At 39.0% G+C, this 27,669-nt stretch overlaps 1 protein-coding gene across 1 annotated transcript in view; it reads left to right on the forward strand.

Moving 5' to 3' along the window:
* Positions 1–1,820: 1,820 nt before the first annotated feature.
* The window catches only part of TMEM131 (transmembrane protein 131), a 209,122-nt gene continuing 183,273 nt past the window's right edge, over positions 1,821–27,669 (forward strand). Inside the window, exon 1 of the mRNA XM_059406161.1 lies at positions 1,821–2,079. Coding sequence (XP_059262144.1) covers positions 1,899–2,079 — 181 coding nt within the window. The 5' untranslated portion in view covers positions 1,821–1,898. The remainder of the gene's footprint in view (positions 2,080–27,669) is intronic.

Raw genomic sequence — 27,669 nt, forward strand, 5'->3', positions numbered from 1 at the left:
ACTCTTTAACCCAGCTAAGATACTCACTTTGCCTTGGGCTTGATTTCTTTAGTGAGTTAAAAGTCTTCCAGAAATCTTTCCTTACATATACAAATACAGAAAAATACACCTTAGATAATTATTCCTACATTACATCAAGAATAAAATTTGATTAATTTTAACACTAATATTCAGGAAAAGAAAATTATTTTTCAAAATCATTAAGTAAGTCTATAAAAATATATTAATTAATAAAAAACTTAAGTGCTTGCTTGACAAAGACTACTGCATAGGGCAGCACTTTGAGTTCCTTTTGTAAGCCTTTCTGAAATTTTATTTTCCTTTGTAGTTTGTTTTCAGATGTATTGGGGTGGACGTAGCCTTAAAAATACACGGACTCAGGGGGCACCTGGGTGGCTCAGTGGGTTAAGCCTCTGCCTTCAGCTCAGGTCATGATCCCAGGGTCCTAGGATGGAGCCCCGCATCAGGCTCTCTGCTCAGCAGGGAGCCTGCTTCCTCCTCTCTCTCTCTGCCTGCTTCTCCACCTACTTGTGATCTCTCTCCCTGAATCGAATAAATGAATAAAATCTTAAAAAAAAAAATACACGGACTCACTCAACCAATACTGCGAAGAATAAGCAAATGGAATTGGGGGCTCTGGAATTGGGGGAAGTTATCTAAGATAGTTACTAAGTTAAGGGACGTTATTAAGACAAATAATGAGGGACTCTCAAGGAACTTAAATTTTGTAGGGAAAATCCACGCCCACCAAGAACCGCCACCGAAGGTGGGAAGGCGTTTGATTTGGGCCTTGCAGGAACTAACCGTAGAAAACGTCTTAAGAATTATTCCAAGACGGACAAAGCCAGCATGGCCACTGGGCACTTTCTAAAGAACAATCTGCCCTCCCCGTCCAGGGTCACTGCTGCTTTAAAAACACACTGCAATGGGATTTCCCGCAGCAAAGCAGGCACAATTCCAAGAGCAAGATGATTCCATTAAGCGCTGGGTAGTGTGTCATGAAGATACAACGATGAATGGAGCGGGTTCAGTCCTAAACGAAGCGCCACCAGGAACTGAATCAGGCCAGGAGTATTCTGAGGCGACCCGAAAGGCGGAGGGGGACCAGGAGGAGTCACTGGAATGGATTTTCCGCGCTGGGCCTCGAGGTCCGGATGCGCACTCAGTCCTCTGGAAGGCTCTCGCATTGCAGTACCGGAGACGCAAGGGGTTAGTTCCCGCGTTGGAGCAGCAGGCGAGCCTCCCCCAGTACCCTGCAGTTCCTCCCAGCCCCGCCCACACCCCAAGGCGGCTGCGCGGCAAGGCCCCCTTGTCTCCACGTGATTGCCGTCATTGCCTCTGAGAAGCGTGACCCGCCATCATAAGTCCTGGCGGCTGGGCCCGGGCCTGCTTCCCTCCTCCTCCTCCGCGGGCAGCGGTGACAGGTTGGGGTTGTACTGCCCGTGTCCCGTCCGGCAGGTGAAGCCGTGGGCATCCGAGAGCGGGACAAGAAATTCGGGCCCACGGACTCCGGAGCAGACTGACTGACCTGCCGGCCCCCTAGGTGACGGCACGACGGGGGCGGTGCCCAGGACCGCGCCCCGCCCCTCGCAAGCCAGCGCCCAGAGCCCGCGGCCCGTGCCCGTTTCCAGTATGGCCGCCCGCCGTGCTTGACCCGTGGCCTCTCCGCTTCGACTCTCCGTAGGCGATGCCGAGGCCGAGGCCGTGACTGACACTCTTGCTCACACACACCCACGGACCCAGACCCACGCCCGGAGCCCGAGCCCTGGGCCCGGAACCGCCCTCGCCCCCGGCGCCGCGGCCAGAGCCCGGACCACGGCTCCCGCGCCGCCCCTGCCGCCGCCTCGCCGAGAAGGGCCGCGCCGGACCTCGAGCGCGGCGGCCCCCGGCCGGCAGGGATGGGGAAGCGGGCTGGAGGAGGAGCAGCAGGAGCCGCCGCCGCCTCCACGTCCGCAGGGGCCGGTGTGGAGCCCGCGGCCAGCCGCGGCGGGAGCCCGAGGAGCGCGGCCGCCGGCCTACTGGGAGCGCTGCACCTGGTGATGACCCTCGTAGTGGCCGCGGCGCGGGCCGAGAAAGAAGGTGGGTGTCAGCCGGCCGGCATCTCCCAGGCCCGGCCCCGCGGCTGTCAGCGCGCCCTCGCGGAGGCGGCCGCGGGGCTGCGATCGGGGAGGAAGGGCTGCGGCTCGGGGCTCGGAGGGCGGCCGAGCGCGCAGTTCCGTCCGGCGCGAAGTTGCTCGGTCGAGTCCCGTCCCGAGCCAGGAACTTGCAGTTCGGATGCCAACTCGCGGCGTTGGCTGCACGGAGTTGCTCTTGTTCTCCGTGATTCCTTCCCCTTGTCTTTCCTCTTGACTCCTGTCAGTGCCATTTCAAAACTTCCTGAGTTCTCGTATCTTCTTGCCACTTGGCCCACTGTGTAGGAGGGGCATATTTTTAGACTTGATTGCTGTTAATAGTCACATTTTAGAACCCTCCCCCACCCTTTGGTTGTGATTTTAATAACGGCGGGCACACCGAAAATGTCGTAGTGAAAATAGCAAGACTGGTGGAAAGGTTCAAAACATAGCTTACCGAAATTTCACTTTGAATTTGTTCAGACATTTCTTGGAGAGGAATCTTGTTTCTTCATCTCCCCTCTCCTTTATCCCTTTGCCGTGTTGATTGTTTAACCACCAATTCGGTGTATGTAACACAATTCTGTTTAGTTTTCTAGTAAGTCTGTTTACATTTTTAAGATTGAGTGTCATATTTAATGTGGAAGAGTTTAAAAACGAATACCGTTTCTAGTTTGCAAAACTTTATCTGTAATTAGGTTAAGGGCTGATCCCTATTTTTAAAAAGCTCGTTAGTATCGAATGACTGTAGAACTGGTAGTTCTACAGGGTTAAAAATTATTTTGTAACCTAGAGGACCAAATCTGTAGTTGTGTTGGCACTACTTGGTTTTGAGCCTAGAGGAAATGAGTGGTCACAGACCTTTCACAAAGAAATCACTAAAAGTGAGTGGTTTTTAAAAAGCTTAGCAAAACTTGTTAGTTTAGCTTCCACTTCCCACTGTACTGCTACGACAAGAAACTAATGCCTTGCCACAGTAACTTTCGGGTTGGTGTTCTGCTTTATGACTGTCACTTGTTACCTATGTTGAAGGCAGTAGCTAAATGCAAACCAAATTAATGTTAAAGTACAAATATGTCTCTCTCTACTGTTATTTATTTTTGTTCAAAACATTACATTCTCTCATTTAACTCTGTAAGCAACCTTAGTTTGGGTTAATGTAGGTGGAAATTACTCAGAGAATTGTCATCCATTGGAAGAATTAATTGACAGAGGCAAGATTATTTCCAGAATAAAATATTGCTGCTTTAGGAGTAGTCAGGCCTGTTATTGTCATAGTTCATTGATTGGTTACAGATCTGCAGTTAGATTATTGTTACTGTTGTGCGTCTCTGGTGTGCAGTATGGTCTGGCGTGTAGTTGGTGTCCAATAAAGCTAAAACAGTACAATAACTTAATGGGCATTTCTCCTTTTGTTTCAAATAGTCCTTGGCAGGTATTGTGTCCTTGCTTTTTATGTTCTTTTGCTTACTTTGTACAGTGCCACGCACACAGTAGGGATTTAACATTTGTTTGAGTGAATGATTATCTTCATGGGCCATTAGCACAGGGAAATAAAATAATGATTGAGTCTCGTAAAACATTAAGGTTATATTATCCTTCTGCTGCTTTTTCCTCCCACCGCCATATATATGCTAATTTCCTGTGTATAGTTAACAAATCCCTTGTTTGTGAAATATCAGCCTAAATTATATTTGTTAATTTCCTATTTGTTTAGTTTATAAGTTTTAGTGAACGTCTCTAATACCGATAAGTCTAAGGCTCAGATGAGGAGAATTTCTTGCCACTGTGTGAAGTCTGAAAAGATGTGGCTGACTAGTGGTCCTGGCAGAATCAAACACCTTTTGTGGTGTTTGGAGACGTGGTGTCTTTAAGAACGGTTTCAGTGTACAGACAAGCTAGTCAAGATATTGACGATAATTATACTGATTTAGAACATAAGCCTCTACCCATCATATATGAAATCTGGTTCTAATCAAATCTTCTGTGGAGGTTGCTCCAAAATTGGCCTATGCTTTGAGCCTTCTTGCTGATCAAACTATAGTATTGTTTTTGTTGGAGTTCAGTAGAAGAAATGAGATAGATTTTTACATGATTGTGATACCATGAGTTTGGCACCTGATGGGTCGCAAATAACAGCATTTGCCCTAAAAACGTGCTGTTTAGTTTTTTCAGGAAGCCTGGGCAGATTTGTGAAGGTAGTTGAGTTCAGTTTGTCAATTTATACCTTGAGGAATTTTTGTGTTTTAGTAGTATAAACTAGTATTTCAAAGTTAAGATTTTCCTGCAATATTAATGATGGTTCTTTGGGTATTTTGTATTTTATATATTTTCCCTCAGTTGCAGCAGAATTTCACTAGAAAATCTTCACAACAGAATAAAACTCATTGTCTCTTGAAGAAAAACAGCAGAAATAGCTAAGTGCATTATCTAATGCAGTTTTTTATGTTTGGACTAGATGTTAATTTCCTTAAGTCAGAAGTGTGAGCCTATTCCTTGTCTTAACATCCTGAGTGTTTTAACATTCCTGTATCTTAACATCAAATTTTACTGATCAGTGGGAGTGTATAATTACTTCAGAGAAAAGGGACCTTTAAGAATGTTTTGGCTGTGCTCTGCAGTTTGTAAGGATTTTGAAAGACTTGGGAGAGGAGGAAGTTACTATGATTACTACAGAGAACTCACTTATTCTGGGTTGGTGTCAAAATATTCTTTGAAGCGAAGATCTAGATGTTGAGAATAGTGGAAATTGATCTTTATAGTGAAAATATGTGTATGTGTGTTAAACATACAATTCTTAGTAGTATTTTGATTTTTTAAAATGATTTTTATTGATTTGAGAAAGAAATTGGAACAGAGGGAGAGGGGCAAGCAGACTCCATGCTGAGCACTAAGCTCAGTGCAGGACTCAATTACATGACCCTCAGTGGAAACCAAGGGTCGAATGCCTAACCAACTGAGCTACCCAGGCACCCCAGTAGTATTTTGATTTATTAATCTGCCCATTGTAGCCAGCAAAGAAGAGCTTTTTAAAAATGCATCTTATATCAGGTAATAAAGTTTCACTGTCAAATGGGTTTTTGGAAGGCATGGTTATCTTTTATTATAAATAAAAAGCTGCATTTTATGTATCTAGTAGATATAAACTTGGACAGATTTTCAGGAATATGGTTGTTTGAGTCTGTGATAAATTTCAGTGTCACATGTATTCATTGTCTATTAATGGCAAGGCAAAGTTTGATAATCTTTATTAGGACTTTTTTTTTTTTTTACAGATTTTATTTATTTGTCAGAGAGAGAGCTACCACAAGCAAGGGGAGTGGTAGGGAGAGGGAGAAGCAGGCTCTGCACTGAGCAGGGAGCTCAACATGGGACTCTATCCCAAGACCCTGGGATCATGACCTGAGTTGAAGGCAGATGCTTAACCAATTGAGCTACCCAGATGTCCCAAGGACCTTTAAATTTTTTTGCTGGATGTATTAGTTTTATGTAGAAATTTTTGTTTTTAAGTTTGTATTTCTGACAGACACAGGAGGAGGGTCCAAAAGTATTTTATCTATAAAACATATGAACAAAATACTTAGTAATAAAGGTCAGAAGAGATGAAGATGTGATTAGGGAATTTGTCTTAGGATGGTAGAATTGATTAGGAGTGGTATTTTTTTTCTAATCAAATTATTACTTTTTAATGTAAAAATATTTTTAGAACTGTTTTTCTTAAGAGTGAGTTGTTCTAATCTTTTGTATGGTGGTAGAATGGCTATTCTTTAAAGCCCAGTGAGTAGAATATTACTTTGTTAACAGTGCTTCACTAATGAACTTTTGTTGGCTTACTTTTACTAAAAGCTGTTTGCTACTGCCAGAAGCTGTGGAATCCTGTAGTTGGAAAAAATGTATCCTCTCTTTCTCTTGTTAATGACTATTTTCCTTCTCTTTATAATCCTTTCAGTGGGTCCTCATAGACACTTGCCAAGAAGATCAGCTTTGAGAGTAGATGTAAAATCATCTAATTTGTTATCATCCGGAGTAGTAATAAGCCAGACTACTCATGGGGGAAAATTAAATCATTGCTGAGTCTTTGATATTTTAGAATCTCTTTTTCATCTGCATGTGGCTTGAGCTTTCTGACCAGCCTTGGCAGATGGAGAGGCCATTTTTCTATGGCTGAATTTTTCCTATCTGTTTTAAGCAGCATCAGACACTGTTGATAGCTGCTTCTTGGAACTTTTCCCCGTTCATTTCCAGGACTTTGTAGTTCTTGGTTATCATTCTGCCTTAGTCCTCGGTCACTGCTTTCCCGTTGCCTACGGGATGTCTTCCCTCATACGTGTGTCCAGCCACCAGCATGCACTGCACATGTCCAGGGCAGAATAATCACACCATCTCTGGTTTCCCAGTTTTACTAATGCTGTGATTGTTCTTTCTGCCACATTGGTCTTGTTTTTGACCCTTAGCAAGTGATGTCAATGTCCGTTCCCCTTCTTAGTCAGCTCTCCCATGACCTACAGCCAGAGGCATTGTGGTGGGCTCTCACCTCTGGACTTTCTCCATTTCTGTTCACATTGGCTTTGTTATTCACTCTGAACATTTAGCAACTTAAATTATTTTATGGGTGACATTTCTTCACCTAGACCAGAATTTTTGAACCTCTGTCAACTGCTATGTATTCGGTTTTAAATGAAGGTTTATCTGAAATGACCTTGTCTTTCCACTTTTACCTGAGACTGGGCTGAGAGTCAAGAGTACAGGTGAAACTTGGACCTTGGTCGCTGGTGTCATTAGGAATTCTGCTTAATTGGACATAGGGTGACACTACTTTTTTCTTCCCTGCATGTTGTTTTTCCTTATAACTGAGCAATATACACTTACGTAAATCACACATTTGTAACTTTTGGATTTTAAGGTTTCAGATTCTTACATACCCCAATCTATAAAACAGGCACAGAGAAATTAAGTAGTATTCTCGAAGGTAACAGAGTTCGTAGGTAGTTGAGCCAGGTTTCCATCCAAAGCTGTCTGTTCCTAGACCAAATATATAATCCTGGATGAGTACTTAGGGTAGGAGATTCTGATGTATACCAGTTGGATAAAGAACAGAACTGCCAGTTCCTGCAGAGGCAATGTATTCAGTATTCCAGTGAAGTGTACTTTTTTTTTTTTTATAACAACTTTAGACATCTGTATCATCCATATTGTTAACCATTAAAATGATTACAGGCCATTCTGGATCATGTACATTAAAAAATAAAAAGATTTTATTTATTTGACAGAGGGAGACACATCGATAGAGGAAACACAAGCGGGGGTGGGGGGGAGGTGGTGGGAGAGGGAGAAGGGCGTTCCTGCTGAGCAGGGAGCCTGGTGTGGGGGCTTGATCCCAGGACCCTGGGATCATGACCTGAGCCAAAGGCAGATAGATGCTTAATGACTGAGCCACCCAGGCACCCCAGTCATGTACATTTGTAAAAGGAAACCCAGTGGATAATCTTGGGAACAGATACTTGGTAGCGAAAGCTACTGATTCTGTTCTCAGTGATTTAAGTACCTGATATATTCTTAGGTCAAGATTAAGACTAAATTTTGTGAATAATCCTTAGTTCTAGATTGGTATGATAGGTTAATCTAGACATGTGGGATAGTCTCAGAAATTAGCCCTGATTAAAAGGAACTAGAATTAATCCAAAGGTTGGAAGTGGCATTGGCTTTTGACAATGGGGAAATCTCTGAGACTTCTGTTAGAGGTCCAGGAGCTCCCAAAGATGTTCATTTCTAGTGCTTTGTTCATTCTTATGAAGGTATTTTTGGGTTACGTGGTTTCATTTATAGTACTAAATCAAGTTTCTTTCATTCCTGTGAGATTGCCTTAGAAAGATTTTTAGAAAGCCATAACTCTTAGTGTGATTCATTTTGTTACATTTAACACTTAGAACAAAGGTCTGAAAAATGCCTAAGGCCTAAGAGGATCCTTGACTTGTCTGTCACAATCAAGTGTCAAACCTGCTTTGTTTCTATTTAATTGTAAGAAAACACATAACATAAAATTTACCATCTTAACCATCTTAAGAATACAGTTCAGTAGTATTAAGTATACTCATATTGTGGAATAGATCTCCAGAACTATCTATCCATATCCACTGAACAGTAGCTCCCCATCCCTCTCCCCTGCTCCTGCTCCATCATTCTACTTTGTTTTGATGAACTTGGCTATTTTAGATACCTCATGTAAGTGGTATCATGCAGATACCAAGAGTGAATACCTTTTTGTGACTGGCTTATTTCACTTAGCATAATGTCCTGAAGGTTCATCATATTGTAGCATGTGACAGGATTTCTTTCCTTTTTGAGGCTCAATAATATTCTCCTATACTTATAGACCATTTTTTTCCATTTCATTTATCCATTTACCTGTCAATGGACGTTTGGATTGCTTTTGCTGCTTGAAAGCTTTTGTCAATAATTCTGCTGTGGACATGGGTGTGCCTTTGAATCCTGCTTGTAATTCTTTTGGGATATATACCACAAGTGGGATTACTGGGTCATATGGTAGTTCTGTTTTTAATTATTTAAACAACTGCCATACTGTTTGGGTTGGTTGCAATTTTACTCTTTTGATTGTAACCTTTGATACATAGAAGTTTTTAAGTCTGATGTTCCATTTGTCTACTTTTGCTTTTGCTGCCTGTACTTTTAATGTCCTACTGAGGAGACATTGACAAGTCCAATGTCATGAAGCTTTTCCCATTTTCTCTAGGAATTTTAGTTTTTAGATCTTTCTATTCTTTAGTCTGTTTGCAGTTCATTTTTGTATAAGATGTATGATGAGTGTCCACATTCATTCTTTTGCATGTGAATACCCTGTTTCCCCAGCACCATTTGTTGAAGAGATGTCCTTTCTCCAGTGAGTGGTCTTGGAAACCTTGCATGATGGTCATGTGACTATATATGAGAATTTATTTCTGGGCTCTGTTCAATTCGTCTATTTCTTTCTTTCTTTCTTTCTTTTTTTTTTTTTTAATTTGTCAGAGATCACAAGTAGGCAGAGAGAGGGGGAAGCAGGCTCCCTGCTGAGCAGAGAGCCTGATGCAGGGCTCCATCCCAGGACCCGGGGACCATGACCTGAGCTGAAGGCAAAGGCTTTAAACCACTGAGCCACCGAGGCGCCTGTCTATTTGTTTCTTTATGCAGTTACCACACTTTCCATTACTGTAGCTTTGTTACATGTTTCAAAATCAAGGAATGTAAGTCCTCAGAGTTTGTTTTGGCTGTTTTGGATCCCTTGAAATCCCATATGGATTTTAGGATGGCTTTTTCTGTTTATGCAAAAAAATGCTCTTGTTTTGATAGGGATTGCATGGAATCTTGAAATTGCTTTGGATAGTTTGGATATCCAAATAGTATTAAGTCTTCTAGTTTCTGAACATGGGATGTCTTTCCATTTATTTGTGTTGTCTATAATTTTCTTTCAGCAGCGTTTTGTAGTTTTCGATGTGTACAAGCCTTCCTCCCCTTGGTTATTATATTTATTCTTAGGTATTTTATTTTTATGTTACTATAAATCAAACCTGCATTTTTGAACAAATTATTTCAATTATTGTGTGACTACATGTTGTAAACTTGTAGTGTTTGAGAAAAGAAACATGCTCTGTATTTGAAACAAAAAATTCTACATGCTTAAAGTATTTCCTTAGATTGCTTACCTATAAATCGAAATGTATTTTAAGTCATCCTAAGTTCTAAGAAATTTGTGACTATTTTCTAAATCAGTTATGGTTGCAAAATGTTATGACAGTCTAACTTTGGTTCTTAGCTAATTATTTTTATATAGTTATAGTATTACATTTGGATCAAAACATGTAATAGTGAAAAACTGTTGCAGCAGTCAAGTTTGAGAAATAGGCTAAGACAACCCTACTGCTACAAATTAATTAGCAGTTAGTATCCAGGGTATGGCAAGGGCCCTACCTGGATTTTCTTTTTTTGAGAATGGTTAAATTGGAAGCAGAAGATTTTCTAAGGAATTATTTATAGTAGAAAGGTGCTGTCTAGATCTTAAACGTATCTCAAAGCTCTTTGTAAGTAAAGTTTGTCATTCCAGAAGTTTTTTAGTAGAGCAGTGCATAAGAGAGGGCAGTGTGTTGGGGTGCCTGGATGGCTCAGTGGGTTAGACCTCTGCCTTCAGCTCAAGTCATGATCTCAGGGTCCTGGGATCAAGGCCCGAATTGGGCTCTCTGCTCAGTAGGGAGCCTGCTTCCCCCTCTTTTTCTCTGCCTGTCTCTCTGCCTCCTTGTGATCTCTCTCTCTGTCTGTCAAATTAAAAAAAAAAAAAAAAAGGAGAGGGCAGTGGAACACTTTAACACTTTTCAGACTGGAACACTTTTAAAAATGCTTGGTGAATTGGTGACTTCATCTGAAGTATTGCTTCTTGATTTGCAAATAGGAAATGAAGTAGTAGATAGGACTACCACAAGTCAGTTTCTCTTTTCAGATCTTTCACATGTAGGGATGTAGGGGAGTTATTTCATATTTAAAGGTTTACCTCATGGTACTGGGGGCTTCTCTTGGGTTCTGTCTGGATGTGAAAAAAGGTTACTTGAGACTTATGTTGAGGAGAAGAAGATGTAAGAAGTTAGATTGAATTTTAATAGGATCTTAGAAATTCTTGTAAATAGAAAATTTCTGAGTATTGTCAATTCCTTCCCAACTGCATTTAGGTTTATTTGTGCTCATATAGGAGCGTGATCTTTTGGAGGTTAAGGACTGGGTCATGTTCTTCTTGGACCAAGCATTTTAAGTGTTTCAACAAATTCAGTCCTGTCTTGGTCAGAGAAGTAGTGAACCATAACCGATTAAAGATGAACCTGATTAGGGGGCTTCTGGGTGGCTCAGTGGTTTAAAGATGAACCTGATTGAAGAAGAAGAGGTATTTCTGAAATGCTAGTATTTATACAAATTTGATTTTTCACCATTTGGGGAATATATTATGTTTGCAGTTATTGCCTATAACTGGTAATGCCTGTAATTACTTAATGATGATGGCTAATGTTTATCAAGTATTTTCACTGTGTTAATTGCTTTGCATACCTTATCTCATTTAATCCTCATATTAGCCCTGTGTGGGGTGCTCGTCCTTCTTTTTTTTTTTTTTTTTTTTTTTTTAAAGATTTTATTTATTTATTTGTCAGAGAGAGAGAGAGCAAGAGCGAGCACAGGCAGAGTGGCAGGCAGAGTCAGAGGGAGAAGCAGGCTCCCCGCGGAGCAAGGAGCCCGATGTGGGACTCGATCCCAGGACGCTGGGATCATGACCTGAGCCGAAGGCAGCTGCTTAACCAACTGAGCCACCCAGGCGTCCCTCGTCCTTCTTTTTTAACTCTTCACATCTTTTCTTGGTTACAATTCCTCTGTGGTTGTCAGTACTCTTGGCAGGTGCTTGCTTGTGATAGTATAATACATGATTTTAATCTCCAATAAAATTAGACAGTATAATATATAGTAAGTCTTCCTAGGCATACAGTTTGGAGGTCAGTTTGAAAAAGTTTTTTTCACTTCCATAAAAAATTCATGTTCATTGTAAAAATGAAACAAGTTATAAAATATGGATGAGTAAATGGAGAACAGTTTCTGTCTATCAAGTATAAGGAACCAGGGCACCTGGGTGGCTCCATTGGTTGTGTCCAACTCTTGATTTTGGCAGGTGTAAGAAGTACCTCAAGTCCAGAGAGGAGAGGTCAAGAGCTCTAGCTGGTATTCTGAGATTCACAGAACCTCAGGAAATTCTGAGTGATCTAGGTAGTATTCTGCATATGGACCTCTGTCAAAATGTGTGTCAGTGAGGAAAGAATTCTGGGAACCACCATTCTGTGTATGGCAACGAGTTAGAGAACATATCAGAAGTGCTTTGGGAGTGACCTAAGTCAGTGAGAGAATTCACAGCCTTGCCTAGGACTCTTAAGAGGTAATAGTTGGGAAATGGAAATAGTGACTCACAGTGTGGCTCTGGGCTCTGGTCATCTTCTGCTTTCTGGCTGTATGACTTTGGTAAATATGATTTACCACTTTGTGTCTTAGTTTCATTACCCATAGAGTAAGGATGCTAAGAGCATCTTTCTCCTTGAGTTGTTACAAGGATTTACAGAGGTGGTGGGTGAAAAGCTCTTAGCACAGTGTCTGACACATTAAAAAAAATACTGGGAATACTATTATACATTTGCTAGCTGTTTGTAGTTCTTTTTTATTTTATTTGACAGATCACAAGTAGGCAGAGGCAGGCAGAGAGAGAGGAGGAAGCAGGCTTTCCGCTGAGCAGGGAGCCCAATTTGGGGCTCAATCCCAGGACCCTGGGATCATGATCTGAGCTGAAGGCAGAGGCTTAACCCACGGAGCCACCCAGACAACGCCCTACTGTTTATATTTCTTTTGTATTGTTTGATCCTGTCTTTTGTCAATTTTTCCATTGGGGTTTGGATTTTTATTTTTTGACTTAAATGAACAGTTACGGATTTCATTTTTCCCATATTTTCATTTGCATTTAAATTTTTTACATTTCAATTTTCTTTTTATTATCAGTTTTAAAATTTATTGGCCAAATCTGTCACTCTTTTCTTTATGGTTTCTGCCTTTGTTGTTATGTGTAAAAAGCCCTATGCATAAAACATATTCAGTATTTTTTCTCTATAATTCTTTTTTTTTTTTAAGGTTTTATTTATTTATTTGTCAGATAGAGTGAGCACAGGCAGACATAGTGGCAGGCAGAGGCAGAGGGAGAAGCAGGTTCCCCGCTGAGCAAGGAGCCCGATGTAGGACTCCATCCCAGGACTCCACGACCATGACCTGAGCTAAAGGCAGCAGTCTAACTGACTGAGCCACCCAGGCATCCCTAATTCTATTTTTAAATGAAAATCTCTAATTCATCAGTCTGTTGATATCAGGTAGGGAATCTGTTTTTCTCAAATGGTTAGTTGCCTTAATATCAGTTATTGAGTTAAACACAGTACATCCTTTTGCAAAGTCTGTCAACATATTTGGATGAATGACTTGATCTTCTGTTTTTTTCCTAACTGATGTGTATTTTTGTTTTAAATTTATATTAAGTATTACATCTTTGTCTTACTTTATTCATTTGTCCATTTTATTAGGTGGCTTGGCAGGTCATTCTCTCCCCCTAAATTGCTGTTCTTTGAAAAACACTATCTGTCTTGTCTTTATTCTCTACAAACCCTAAAATCATTTTGAAGAAAATGTAAAATTTCTATTTGCTTTTTTTAAAAAAAGAGTTTATTTATTTATTTGACAGAGAGCACAAGCAGGGGGAGCGGCAGAGGGAGATGGAGAAGCAGGCTCCCTGATGCCAGGCTTGATCCCAGGACCCTGGGATCATGACCTGAGCCAAAGGCAGTCACTTAACTGACTGTGCCACTCAGGTGCCCCTTTGTTTGCTTTTTGATTAGGATTGCATTTAAATATTAGACAAATTTGGAACTTGTGGACATCTTTTTAAATATTTTCTATTTTCCTTTCACACACACAAACACACACATGAAGTTGAACCATTTGAAATTGCCATTTTTCTAGGCTCCAAATGATTGAATAGCAGCTTATTAAATAATACTAATATGTACATTTACATTAATTTTTACATTGGCCAGAGTGTTCGAACACTTAAATAAAAATAGTGAAAAAGCAGGCCTTATCTTTTTCATCTTTATAGGGAAATACCTTCAGTGTCTCTTGTGAAATATGATGGTGGCAGTTGGTTGAAATTGGATGTTTTTGATAATAGAAAATTTCTTACATTTTTAAGAGTTTTAGTCTTAAGAATTAGTAGGGGGTAGATGTTAATGCTATATCAGATGAACTTTTCTTAAGGCTTTTACTCTAAGCTATTGGTTTTGGCTATTTGCATCACAGCAGCAATTATCTTAACTCCTTCCCACTGAACTGGCACGGTGAATTAAACCATATCTCTGTTCCCTTTAGAAAGTCTGTCCATGATGCCAATTGAACTTGGGCTGTTAACTGCTAACAGGCCACTCTCACACATATTCACACATTTGTTCCCTCTAGCTGATGTGTACATTTTTATTTATGGTTTTTTTTTTTCTCTTTCTTTGTTTCTCCCTCTTTACCAAACTCTTTTAAAAGCTTTTAAAATATTTCAGATACTGCCAAAAAGTTATCAAAAGTAATAGCAGCAATAAATAGTAGTTTTAAGAATAACAAAAAATGTGCAGAATCTGAGGAAAACTTTAAAACATTTCTGAAGCCAGAGAAGAGATTTGAATAGTGGAAAGACATTTCTTGTGCTTGGATAGGAGAACTCAACATCATAAAGATGTCTGTTCTCCCCAAGTTAACATTAATTTGGCACAGATGCAATTAAAAATATACCAACACAACTTTTTATAGAGTTAGGAAAGTTGATGTTAAAGTTCATATGGAAAAATAAACATGTAGGAATGCTGGGAAACCCTGAAAAAGAGAAGTTACGAGGTGTGACTAGCACAAGCAGTTATTAAAACATACTGTAAAGCAATTATATACTTGCAAAATGTAAGGTATTGGTGTATGTATATAGACCAATAAGTGGAATAGAATAGAAATTCTGTAAACAGATCTTAAGTCTGTGTGGTTTATGCTACATACCTGCTTTCATTTGGGGAGTCTGGAATGTACGAGTAAGGGAGTGCCTATATGGCTGCCCCCCAATTAAAACCTTGTACCCTGTATTAATGTCCTATTGATGCTGTAGCAGATTACCACAGTTTTTAGTGTCCTAAAATAATGCAAATTTATTGCCTTATAGTTCTAAGGGGCAGAATTATAAAATCAGGATGTTGGCAGGTGTGTGTTCCTTGCAGATGTTTAAGTGGAGGATATTATCCCTCTCCTTTGTGAGCTTCTAGAGGCTGCCTGCATTTCTTGGCTCGTGGCCCTTTCCTCTTATTACTCCACTGTCTTGCTTAATTCATTCCAGCTTCTTTCATTGGCACATTGCCTTCTGATCCTCTAATCTGCCCCCCTCTTGTAAAGACCAATATAATTACATTGGACTCCTGTAGATAATCCAAGATGATCCCCCTGTCTCAAATCCTTAACTTAATCACATCCACAAAATGCCTTTTGCCATATAAAGTAACATTCCTAGATTCTGGGCATTGGGATGTGGACATCTTGAGGAGCCATCATTTAGCCTGTCATAGCATTGATTGTGTGCTTGAGTTTCCCTGGTAGATAAGACACCAAAAGCACAAACAGTGAAAGGAAAAATAGGTAAATCGGACATCATCAAAATGAAAAAGTTTTGAGTTTCAAAGGGCAATGTCAAAAAAGTGAATAGGCAAAAATTTTTGTAAATTACATACCTGATGTGGAATATGTATCTAGAAAATGTAAAGAGCTCTTACAACTCAGTAGAAAAAAGACAACCCAATTAAAAATAGGTGAAGGATCTAAATAGGCATTTCCCCAAACAATAAGCGCATAAGAGATGGTCAGTGTCATTAGCCATCAGAGAAATACAAACCAAAACGAAGATGAAATACAGCTTCACACCCACCAAGACACTTAAAATAAAAGTGACAGATAATAACAAGTATTGGTGAAGATGTGAAGAAATTAAAATGTCATACATTGCTGCTGAGAATATAAAATGCAGTTTTTTTGGAAAACAGGCTGGCAGCTCTTCAAAATGCTAAGTATAGAGTTACTGTATGTTCCAGCAGTTGTCTTGGGTATATGCCCAAAAGAAATGAAAACATATGTGCACACAAAAACTCATATAGGAATGTTCTTAGAAGTATTTTTCACAAAAGCCCCAAAGTAGAAATAACTCAAACGTCCCATCAACTCATGAATGAATAATAAAATAGAATATTATTCAGCCTCAGGTCATGATCCCAGGGTGCTGGGATCGAGTCCCGCATCAGGCTCTCTGCTCAGCAGGGAGCCTGCTTCCTCCCCTCTCTCTGCCTGCCTCTCTGCCTACTTGTGATCTCTGTCTGTCAAATAAATAAAAATCTTAAAAAATATATTATTCAGCCATAAAAGAAAGTATGGATGTGGGCTGTAATTACAAATGAACCTTCAAAATGTGCTTAGTGAGTGAAGCCAGTCACAAAAGACCATGTATGATCACAAAAAAATGTCCAAAATAGACAGATCCTTAGAGCCAGAAAGTAGTTGAGTAGAGACAGAAAGCTTAGGACTGGGCGAGGAAGGAATGGGGAGTGGTTGCTAAAGGATTTGGGTTTTCTTTACTGGGGTGATGAAAATGTCCTGGAATTAGTGGTGATGATTGAACATCTCTGTGAATATACTAAAAACTGCACATTGTGTGTATTTTAAATGAGAAATTCCATAGTATGTGAATTATATCTCAATAAAGTTATTATTTAAAAAGTAAAAATTGAAAAATGTCCTTTTTGTCTAAGGAAAAAAAACCAACCAAACAACAAATATGCTACCACTTCTCACCTACCTGACTGGCAAAAGTTTAAAAGCTTGATAACATCTCCGTGAGCCTGTGGAAAAGCACAACCTTGATGGTGGGAACACAAAATGGTATGGCCTTAATGGAATGAAATTCGGCACATTATCTGACACAACTACATACATGTTTAGTTTTTTAACCCAGCAATCCCAATCCTAGAAACTGACCCTGAAAGTACACATCTGACGTACAAATACATATGCACAAGGTTATTCATAATGTGATTGTTTGTAATTGAAAAATACTGAAAAACTGCCTAAATGTCCATATGTTGTTGAATAAATTATATTACATCCCGTAGTGGATTCTTATTATATACTTATAAAACAGAATGCACATCTCTGGAGTCTGTTATTCATGATTACCTGATACACTGCAGAATGAAAGCAGAAGAAAAAGCCAAAGAGAAAGGAAGGGAGGGAGAGAAGGAGAGAGAGATGAAATGAATATGTCTATGTTGTGTACAGAGTATGCTACCTTTAACAAATTTGGTGTTTTTTTTTTTTTTAAAGATTTTATTTATTTATTTGACAGACAGATCACAAGTAGGCAGAGAGGCAGGCAGAGAGAGAGAGAGGAGGAGGAAGCAGGCTCTCTGCTCTGCAGAGCCCCGATGCGGGACTCGATCCCAGGACCCTGAGATCATGACCTGAGCCGCAGGCAGAGGCTTTAACCTACTGAGCCACCCAGGTGCCCAACAAATTTGGTTTTTATGTTTTGTTTGTATGTGTGATGTGTAGTTTTATAAATATATGTATAGATTTGTGTAACTACCGCCACAATCAGGATACAGAACAGTTGCATTACTCTCTTGTCTCTCTTAGTCCCCAAAACTCTCTTGTGCTTTGCCATTATAGTCACACACTCTGTCCACACTTCTAAACCCTGGCAAATGATGTGTTCTCCATCACTGTAGTTTTCTCTTTTTGAGAATGTGATGTAAATGAAATCCTATGGTATATATAGTTTTGAGACTATGATGTTGGGGTTTGTTTCCTTTATTTACCATAATGCTTTGAAATTCGTGCAACTTCTTATGTGTATCAACAGTTTATTCCTTTTAATTGCTGAGTAGCATTCCAGTGAGTGACTATTAAAGCTTCTGTGAACCTTTATGGACAAGTCTTTGTATGCACGTATGGTTTTTTTCTCTTTCATAAATACCTACCAGTGGAAAGTCTGTATGATCCAGTGGGTGTATGTTTAACTTAGACTGCTAATTTGTTTTCCAAAATAGTTGTTCCACAGTGAAAAATGATAATGAGCATCTTTTCAGGTGCTTATTTGACATCCATATATCTTTTTTTGGTAAAGTGGCTCTTTTTTGCCCATGTCTATATTGCATTATTTGTTTTGTAATCGAGACTTGAGAATTAGAGAATTCCTTATATAGTCTGGCTCTGAGTCCTCTGGAGATACAAGTTTGCAGAGATTTCCTCCAGTCTGTGTCTTGTATTTTCATTCTCTTAACAGATGTCTTTTGAAGAGAAGTTTTTAATTAAGTTCCAGTTTTTCAAGTTGTTCTTTAATAGATCATTTTCTTGGTATTGCAGCTAAATCTTTGCCTCACTCACGGTATCAAATATTTTCTCCTAGGTTCTCTTCTAAAAGTTTTGTAGTTTTAGGTCTTCCATTTAGATCTAAGCTCCATTTTGAGTTATTTTTGCAAATGAAACAAAGTAAGAATCCAAGTTCTTTGTTGTTGCATATGCTTATCCAGTTCTAGTGCCATTTCTTTGAAAAGGCTGTCCTTTTCCTATTGTATTGTCAGTGCACTTACTGAAAGTCAGTTGCCTATGCATAGGTTTATATCCGGTTTCTTGTTCCAATAATCTGTTTGTCTATCTGGATGCCAGAACCACTGTCTTGACTACGGTAGCTTTGCAATAATTACTGAAGCAGTATTAGTGCTCCAGCTTTGTTCTTATTTAAAGTTGTCTTGCCTGTTCTATGTCCTTCACATTTCCTTAAGAATTTGAGAGTCCTGTTTATCAATTTCTGTAGCAAAGACTGCTGGGATATTAATTGGGATTGTATTAAATGTATAGAGGGGAGAATGGACATGTTAATAGTCTTCTGAAGAGGGACATTTTCTCTATTTAGGTCAACTTTAAGTTGTGTTAGTAGTATTTTGTAGTTTTCACTGTAAAAATCTTTTATATCTTTCATCGGATTTATCTCCAGTATTTCACTTTTTTTTTTTTTTTTTTTTTTTTGAGAGAGAGAGTGTGTGTGAGTGAGAGCACAAGCAAGGGGAGCAGCAGAGGGAGAGGGAGGAAGCAGACTCCCCAGCTCCCCAGTGAGCAGGGAGCCAGATATGGGGTTCCATCTCAGGATGCTGAGATCATGACCTGAGCCAAAGACAGTTGCGTAACCTACTGAGCCACCCAGGTGCCCCCGTATTTCATATTTTTGACACTGTTCTAAATGGTATTTTAAAAGTTCAGTTGTTACTGTTCATTGCTAATATATAGAAATGAATTGATATTTGTATATTGATCTTGTATTGTGTAGTCTTCCTAAACTGATCTATTAGTTCTAATAGCTTTTCTGTAAATTCCATTGTATTTTCTGTATAGATAATTATGTTTGCAAATAAAGCCAGTTTTACTTACCCTTTTCCAGTCTGGATACATTTTATTTTTGTTGTCTGATTGTACTGGCTAGAACCTCTAAGACAGTGTTTAACAGAAGTAATTAAGAGTGAACATTCCTGTCTTGTTCATAATCTTAGGGGGGAAGCAGTGAGTGTTTCACCATTAAGTGTGATTTTAGCTCTACATTTTTCATAGGTAGTCTTCCTCGGGTTGAGGAAGTTCTCTTTTACATCTGGTTTGTTGAGGGTCTTTAACAAATAGATGTTGAATTTATCAAATGGCTTTTCTGTGTCTATTGAGGGTTTTTACATTGTTGTTTTTGTTTTTGTTTTTAGGTCAATATGGTGAGTTACCAACTTGAGTTTCTTACCTGATCATGATGTATTTTTCTTGTAGCATATTCTTGGATTTTTTATTTTTGCTAAAATTTTGTTTAGAATTTTTATGTCTGTGGTCATGAGGTCATGATAGTGTTAAGTCTTCATGTAATGTATTTGCTTTTGGTATTAGGGTAATAATGGCCTCATAGAATTAGTTGAGAGGTATTTCTTCCTTTTTAATTTTTTGGAAGCGTCCAAATAGAATTGAAATTATTTTTCTTGTAATGTGTGATAAGAATTAAAGCCATCTGGGCCTTGAATTTCTTTGTGGGGAGATTTTTAACTACAATGTCAGTTTTTATAGTAAAAGGCTATTCAAGTTATCTCTTTCTGAGTGAGCTTTAGTAATTAAAGTCTTTCGGAGAATTTGTTCATTTCATTTAAGTTGTCAGATTTATTGACAAGTTTGTTCATAATGTTCTAGTATCTTTTGAATATAGTAGAGTGTGTAGAGGTGACACCTCTCTCATTCCTTATGTAATTTGTGTCTTCTCTTTTTTTTTTTTTTTTTTTTTTTTGATCAATCTGTTCAGAGGTTTATTAGTTTTAATAATCTGTTCAAAAACAGCTTTTGGTGGTATTTTTCTTCCTCTCTGGTCCCTCTTTATATTGATTTCCGCTAAGATTTTTATTAGTTCCTCTCTTCTGCTTACTTAGAGCTTAATTTGCTTCTCATTTTCTAATTTCTTAAGGTGGGAACTGAGATGTTTGATTTTGAGGCCCTTGGGGATTTACCAAGGATTTGTTTATTACTGAGTTATAATTTAATGCCATTTGTCAGAGAGTTTACTTTGTATGATTTGAATCCTTTTGAATTTAAGATTCGTTTTATGGCCTAGATGGGCTTATCTTGTTAAGTGTTCTGTGTGCATTTGAGCAGAATGTGGATTCTACTGTTGTTGGAGTGTTCTACAAATATCAGTCAGATCAGATTGATCATTGTTGTTCAAGTTTACCGTTTCCTTGCTGACTTTCTGATTACTTGTAGCAAGTATCCAGAGAGGAGTAGTAATATCTCTGACCATAATTGTGTATTTATCTATTTTTTCCTTATGATTTAATCAGTTTTTGTTTCATGTATTTTGAGACTCTGTTATTAGGTGTATAATGTTTAGAATTGTTCTGTTCTCTTGATGAACTAACCACTTTATCAATGTAAAATGACCTTCTTTATCCCTGGTAATATTCCTTGCTCTGAAATCTACTTTGATGTTAATGCCACTCCAGCATTCTTTGGAGTAGTGTTAGTATAGTGTACATTTTTTCATCTGCTTGATTTTAACCTAGTTGTGTCTTTTGTGTTTTTCTACTTAAAATGTGATGCTTGTAGAGTTGTCTGGCTTTTACCCAATATGATAATCTCTGCTTTTTAGTTGCCATAACACTGGTTGCACTTAATGTGACTATTGATATGATTAGGGTTGAGTCTGTCATCTTGCTCTGTTAACCATTTGTCCATCTCTTTGTTTCCTTTTCCATTTTTTCCTGCCGGATTTTGTATTAATTATTTAATGATTTATTGTCTTTTCTCTCATTTTGACTTACTAGCTATAACTAAAAAATTACATTAGTTAAAGGTTGCTTTAAGATTTATAGTATAGGTGTTTATCACAATCAAGCTTAAGTGATATTATGCCACTTATAACATTTTACGTACATTTTTCTCTTTGCTCCTTTATGCTGCTATTATGTTTTTTATTTTACATGTTTTATGCCCCACAATACATCATTATGGTCTTTGTTTAAATAATATGTATTTGCATTTAGTTTGTATAGTTAATATTTAGTTACCATTTCCAGTGAGTTTCATTCTTTTATATGCCCATAATTCTGTTTAAAGGATTTCCTTAAACATTTCTTGTAGTGTGTATGAATTGTTTCAGCTTTTATGTCTGAAAATGTATTTATTTTGTCTTTGCTTTTAAAAGATATTTTTTTGCTGGATATAGAATTATAAATTGACAAGCTTTTATTTATTTTAGTACTTTAAAAATGTCATTTCCACTGTCTTCTCCCTTGCATTGTTTCCCATAAGAAATTAGATGTCATCTTTATCTTTGTTTCTCTCTATGTAACATATCTTTTATCCCTTGATGTTTTTAAGATATCCCTTTGCCCCTTGTTTTGAGCAATTTGATATCTCCTGGTATAGTTTTCTCATGTTTATTGTGATTAAGGTTTACCAAGTATCTTGGATCTGTGTATCTATAGCTTTCATTTGGTTTGCAAAATTTTCAGGTATTATTTCTTTAAATATTTCCTGTCATTCCCAACCTCAGTTTTAAGGACTGTAGTTAATCAATGTATTAGGTAGTTTGAAGTTGACTCCACAACTCAGTATACTATTCAGTTTCTGCAATTTTTTGTGTATTTATGTATTTCATTTTGGATAGGTTCTGTTGTTGTGCTTTTGAGTTCATTAATCTTTTCTTTTGCAGTATTTAATCTGTCATTAATCCCATCCATTGTATTTTTCATCTCACACATTGTGGTTTTCATCTCTAGAAGTGTAAGTTCAGTATTGTTTATATCTTTTATTTCTCTACTTTTAGAACATATGGAACACACTTACAAAACCTTTTTTATTGTTAGCTGGTTCTAACTTTTGTGCCAGTTCCAGATTAGTTCTCACTGATTATTCTTCTCCTACTGGTTCATGTTTTCTTACCTCATTGCTCAGTTGTCTGTAATTGAATGCCAGATGTTGTGAATTCGACTTTTTGGGTGAATTTGTTGAAATATTCTTGAGCTTTGTTCTAAGGTACAACTAAGTTTCTTGAAAGTTTGATCTTTTTTGGAGTATTGTTTTTAAGATTTGTTAGGATCTGGAGCAGTGCTCAGTCTAGGACCAATTTTTATCCACAGCTAAGGCAAGACCTGAGTCAGTGTCATCTCCCGCATGTCAGCATTTTCTGTACTCGTTGACAACTGTCAGTGTTGCAGACCCATGATTTTCTCCCTGACCTTTACCCAAAGTTCTATGGGAAGGGTTATGTGTACTTAATATTGACAGAGTAATTTATGCACAGCCACTCTATGATTAAGTTTCACTTTTCCTTCCATAGCTGCCTCTGTGTTGTGGTTCCCATATTCCTCATATGTCTAAATAATTATCAATGAAATTCTAAAGTAGTTGTTGAATACAATATTTCTTTATAGTATTTGAGCTAGAAGTCAAGGCTCAAAACAAATAATAGTGCAGAACGGTGAAGCAGATTTTAATCATTATTTATTACCCCCCCCCCATCTAAAAATGAACTAAGCTTTTGTATGGCTGAGCACAGTTGAGGGTCAGTAGGGCCAGTGTTTAGACCACGTAGTAAAGTCAGTGACATTTGTTTATGAGGCCTTCTGCTGCTTCTTTCTTCTGTTTTGCTTTGCTGCCACTGGCATGCCCCTCGGTGGAAGTGAGTTAGATGTACCGGGCATGGCAGATGAATAAGAAGTTGGCCAAGAAATCAGCACTTTGTCCTTGCTGCGGGAAAAGACTCAGGGTTGTCATCCTCCTCTGGCCACAGTTCTGGGGCCTGGACCCAGATTGGCCGAGCACCACTTCTTCCATTTGGCTGGTTTCTGACTGGGGTCTGGTGCCTGGTAAGTAGACAAGGTCAAGGTTTGGCAAATGGCTGACTTTTCTTCATGTATTGGTTTATCATTTTCTAGCTGTATGTGTCCATGGGACAAATTATTTAATTGTTGACTTTTCTCAGCTATATAGTGGGGTATACACATGCTTAATAGAGCTGTTAGGTACTTAACATAGGTACTCAAATCTTAGTTCTTGATATCTTTAGCGAATACTTCTACCTTAAAAAAAAAAAAAAGGGTTTTCCTGTGCTGTTTGTTTTGGCCTGCTGCTCTGTTTATATCTTCCTGCTCCTTTCACCTAGGGGAAGAAACTGTGCCTAGAGCTTTTTCCTCTTGCATCAGTCCTTAACACTCTCATGTTCCCTACTAAGGTGTTCCTTGGGGGGCATAGTAAGTATAAGGACAAACCCCAAAGAGATAGCCATTTTTTTAACGTTGTTAGGTTTTATTTTAATCATATAGGCATATTTTGCATTCCATTCCATGCTGATTTCAATAGAAAAACAATTTTTCCTAAGCGGTTACTCCTGAAAGATGTTTCATGTTTCCTACTTCTAGTTCATATCAGCACTCTCCTGGAAACAGTTCTTTACTTGCTACAGCAGCACTCTTAAAGCAATTCTCAGTCAACAATCAGAATGGAATGGAATGTTCTAGAGTCTTAGTCTTCAGAGGTAGACTGCTAACCTGGGGGTCCCTGCACCACAGCATCAGACAAGTTGTTGTGAAAGGCCCTGGGAAAATGTAGAGAAGTAGACAGTTTTGTATTAGTTGCAGTAACCAGGTTATCCAGCGTTGTTTTGAGGTGAAAGCCCATGGTGGATTCCAGCTACTTGTGGCAGAAGGTGTTTGACTTTGGCTTTTAGCTTAGTGGTTCTGTTCCTCTAGATTCTTAGTGCATCAGTTTTTTGTTTTTTTAAACTGGAGCAGGTTATATACAGCGATATATGGATAATCTTCACCAGATGGGTGTGTAGATAGGTTTCTGAATCACTACAGAATGAGTGCTCCAAGACCTTGGGGGTAACAACCTATTTGGAGGAGCTTCAGCACAGAAAGATACGTTTGAAGGTAACAGAGCAGGCCTATGAGTGTCATTAACTAGATTCTGAAAAGGAAAAGTTTTCAAAACACAAAGTAGGCATTGGGTTGCAGACACAAGGGAGGAAAGCGATAATGCAAGGAGAAAGAAGTTTGGAAGGAGGTATTGCGGCTAGGCTGAAAGACCTAAGCAAGGGGGCTTGGCCTGGGGCCTGGAAGAAATTGGTGATAAAACAGTGGTCTAAGCCTCTACCCCCCACCTACCGCCAGGATATCTTTAGGGGGCCTTAGATCTGTACCACATTCAGAGTGATTTGTCTTCAGACAGTTGAAAATAAAAGTCTTACACATGCTTGGTAATTATTACCTATCAACAAATTGTTCTTTAGTGAGTTAAATCAGCTGTTGAGCATAGCTTATCATATCCTTCTTGTTTTGATGGGAAGGCTGTGTCTTCGAAAACTGCCTTGGCTAGTGATTTGGAGAAGGGGTCCCGTTATGTTGGCAGCTGAGAAGCTTGCTATGGTCTGGTCTCTGTTTACCACAGCTGTTGGAAGTCACTCTTGCTTTGTGTAGTCTTCCCTGCAGGCATATGCCAACATGGCTTGGCATACCTTCGGAAGATTTATGTTTTTATCTGATTATCTTCTTCCTGAGGGTGGAATTGGTTCTTAGAGGACTCATTATAGAGAGATAGGAGCCTACTGTTACCTGCATTGTGCATGGTACACAGCAGGTGTTCAGAAAATCTTGACACAGTTGAAAGTCTTGTGTTGAATTATATATACTTTGTGGGCTAGTTCCTAACCATCCCTGTGTTTACCTCGGAACTTAATGCTGGTTTCTCAAAATGTTAATACTTAAAACATCAAAACACAGCATTGTATTTTTTGTTTGTTTTGCTTTGTTTTGTTTTTAAATACAGACCCTCTGAGCCCTTACCTTGTAGTCACACCCCAGTTCTTACTTGGTCACCAGACTAGGCTGAATACTGGCCAATTAATTCATTACTTCTTATTTAGTGGGTGCTGTATCCTAGCCTATGTCTAAAAGATAAAGACACAGTTCTGGCCCTAAAAAAGCCTCCAGCACAGTGGGCTGAGCAGGCCTGCAGACAGACACTTGAGTTACAGGTTCCAAGTGGTTGCCCAAGATAGGTCAGTTGCTATGGAAAGGAATAAGTAGACTAGGGTTGCTGCGGGAGGCAGAAGACCTTACTTGGGAACAATCAGAAAAGACATTTCAGTGTGATCCAATTTACATGTTTCTTATCAGGACCATTTTTCCCTTATAAGCGGAAGATTTGTCTTCGAATAAAGCTTTTGAGGACCATAAATAAGCAAACACACTGTGAACTGACCTTACTTAGAACGGGTAACCCATTTTTGGATCTTAGGCTTGACACTAGCTTTGTCATAATGTGTCTATGTCTCAAAGAAGGAGTTTGGGGGTTCCCTTTACCTCTTCCTTTCCCACCTTAAAAAAATAAATTCTTTAAGACTTCTCAACACGTTGTTTTATGTGGGAAGACATCATGGTTTGATGAAAAACACCGAGGTTCTAGTACTTACTAACTCTTTGACCTTGGACAAGTTACTTATGCTGAGAGTCCTTTTTTTCTTAGGTTACATTTTAAAAATTTTTATGGAGTGTTGAGGAGTTTGAACTTTTGGTTTGAGAATGCTTAATGAATCTACCATCACAGTTTCTCCTTCCGTATCAACCCTCTTGAAAAATTCCCCATAGTAAGCTTTAGATTTTTAAGTATGTAATTCTTAAATCATAATTTGTTAATTATTAAAATTCCTTATTTCCATGTGATCTTCATATTTTGATTTTTAACTCCTTTCTGCCAGTTGGTCTATACCCAGGGAATTTAAATAAATGGAGCCCGCTCAAGCCTTCCATTCTGTAGTCAGAGGTGAATAAGTTTACATACCTGGTACTAAGCTACACTTCCTGTTCTCTATTTGCCTTTCTCATGCAACCAATATTTCCTGAGCACACTGCTGGGCTCTGGGAATATGTTTATGAGTAAGACTTAGTCATTAGCTTCCAAGAATTTCTTGCTAGAGAGGCAGGCATAAACACATAATTACAATGTGGGGTTAAAGATATGTATCAAGGTTGTGTGCCCACAGGAAGGACTTAGGTTGATTGTATAAATGAAGTTATGTTGGTCAGTTTATATAATGGAGAGAACAATACTAGTAAGGATGTTAGATCTGGATCCATGTTAACCCAGTTTTAGAATGAGTCAAAACACTGTTTCATAGTTTCTTTCTAATCACCACTGCTACCCATTTAACATGTGTGCCTTTTTTGTTTGTTTTATGTAGTGAGTGGGTATGACTGAATTTAGATCTTTGAACACTCCTGAAAAAAGTTTGGTCAGAGCAAGCTCATGTTTTCCTGATAAATTGTCAGTCTTGCATGGAACTAGGCTTCCTATCGACCACCCTGTAGAGACCAGACGTAAAGGTCACTTGGAATACCACTTCGATTCTGACCAGGAGGAGGTTATCCAGCCCACATGCCTCAGCTTCCTCATATGTTTTGATGGGGTTGGTAGGAGTACCTACCTTTGAGGGTTGATGTGAGGACTGAATGAGATCATCTGTAGGGCTTGGCATATAGTAATTGCTAGATTAGTGCTTCTACTTCTTGGCCTTCCATATTCTACTGTGTTTCAGTCTGGACCGCTTGTGTAATACCAGGCTAGCCAGATTGTAGTTATTTTCAGCTGGACCAGGATGACACCTTGGTCTGAAGGTATTCCATGTGTTCAGCTCCGCAAACATTTATTAAAGGCCAAGTAGTGTGTCAGACACTGGGTTGGTCATTGGGGCCTCAGGGACAAATAAGGGGTGATTCCTGGCCTGGAGTAGTTTATATTTTTTATTTGTATTGTACTCTGCTTTTCCGGAGTACTTTTAAGATCAGGACATTTAAGTAGTTAGATTTGAAAAATGGGAAGAAATAAGAAAATTTAAAAAGGGTTTTCTTAAAGTAAAATACCAGGTAGTTGAAGCAAATGGCCCTTAGGAACCACCCCAGAAAGACTGCAGCTTAGTTGAGTGCCAGACACTGCACAGATTTAGCATCTGCTGAATTATGTCACAGTGAGCAACATCTCTACTTACTCTCCCAGGTGTATAAGTTTGGTGTATGCATTGTGTCAGCCATAGTAATCAGATAGTTTAACATATGAGACATCCATGATAGAAGCTTGTTTTATGACAAGGGAAAAAAATATAGCTAGCCCTGTTAAATTAATGATGGCAATTTAAATGTAAGAATTTGCTAGTCTCTGGGTGCCTGGGTGGCTTAGTGGGTTAAGCAGCTGTCTCCTGATTTCAGCTCAGGTCATGATAGCAGGGTCCTGGGATCAAGCCCCACCTTGGGCTTAACACCCAGCCAGGGGTCTGCTTCTCCCTCCCTCTACCCCTCCCCCTGCTTGTGCAGGT

Source organism: Mustela nigripes, chromosome 7 (genome assembly GCF_022355385.1).
Source record: "Mustela nigripes isolate SB6536 chromosome 7, MUSNIG.SB6536, whole genome shotgun sequence".
NCBI lineage: Eukaryota > Metazoa > Chordata > Mammalia > Carnivora > Mustelidae > Mustela > Mustela nigripes.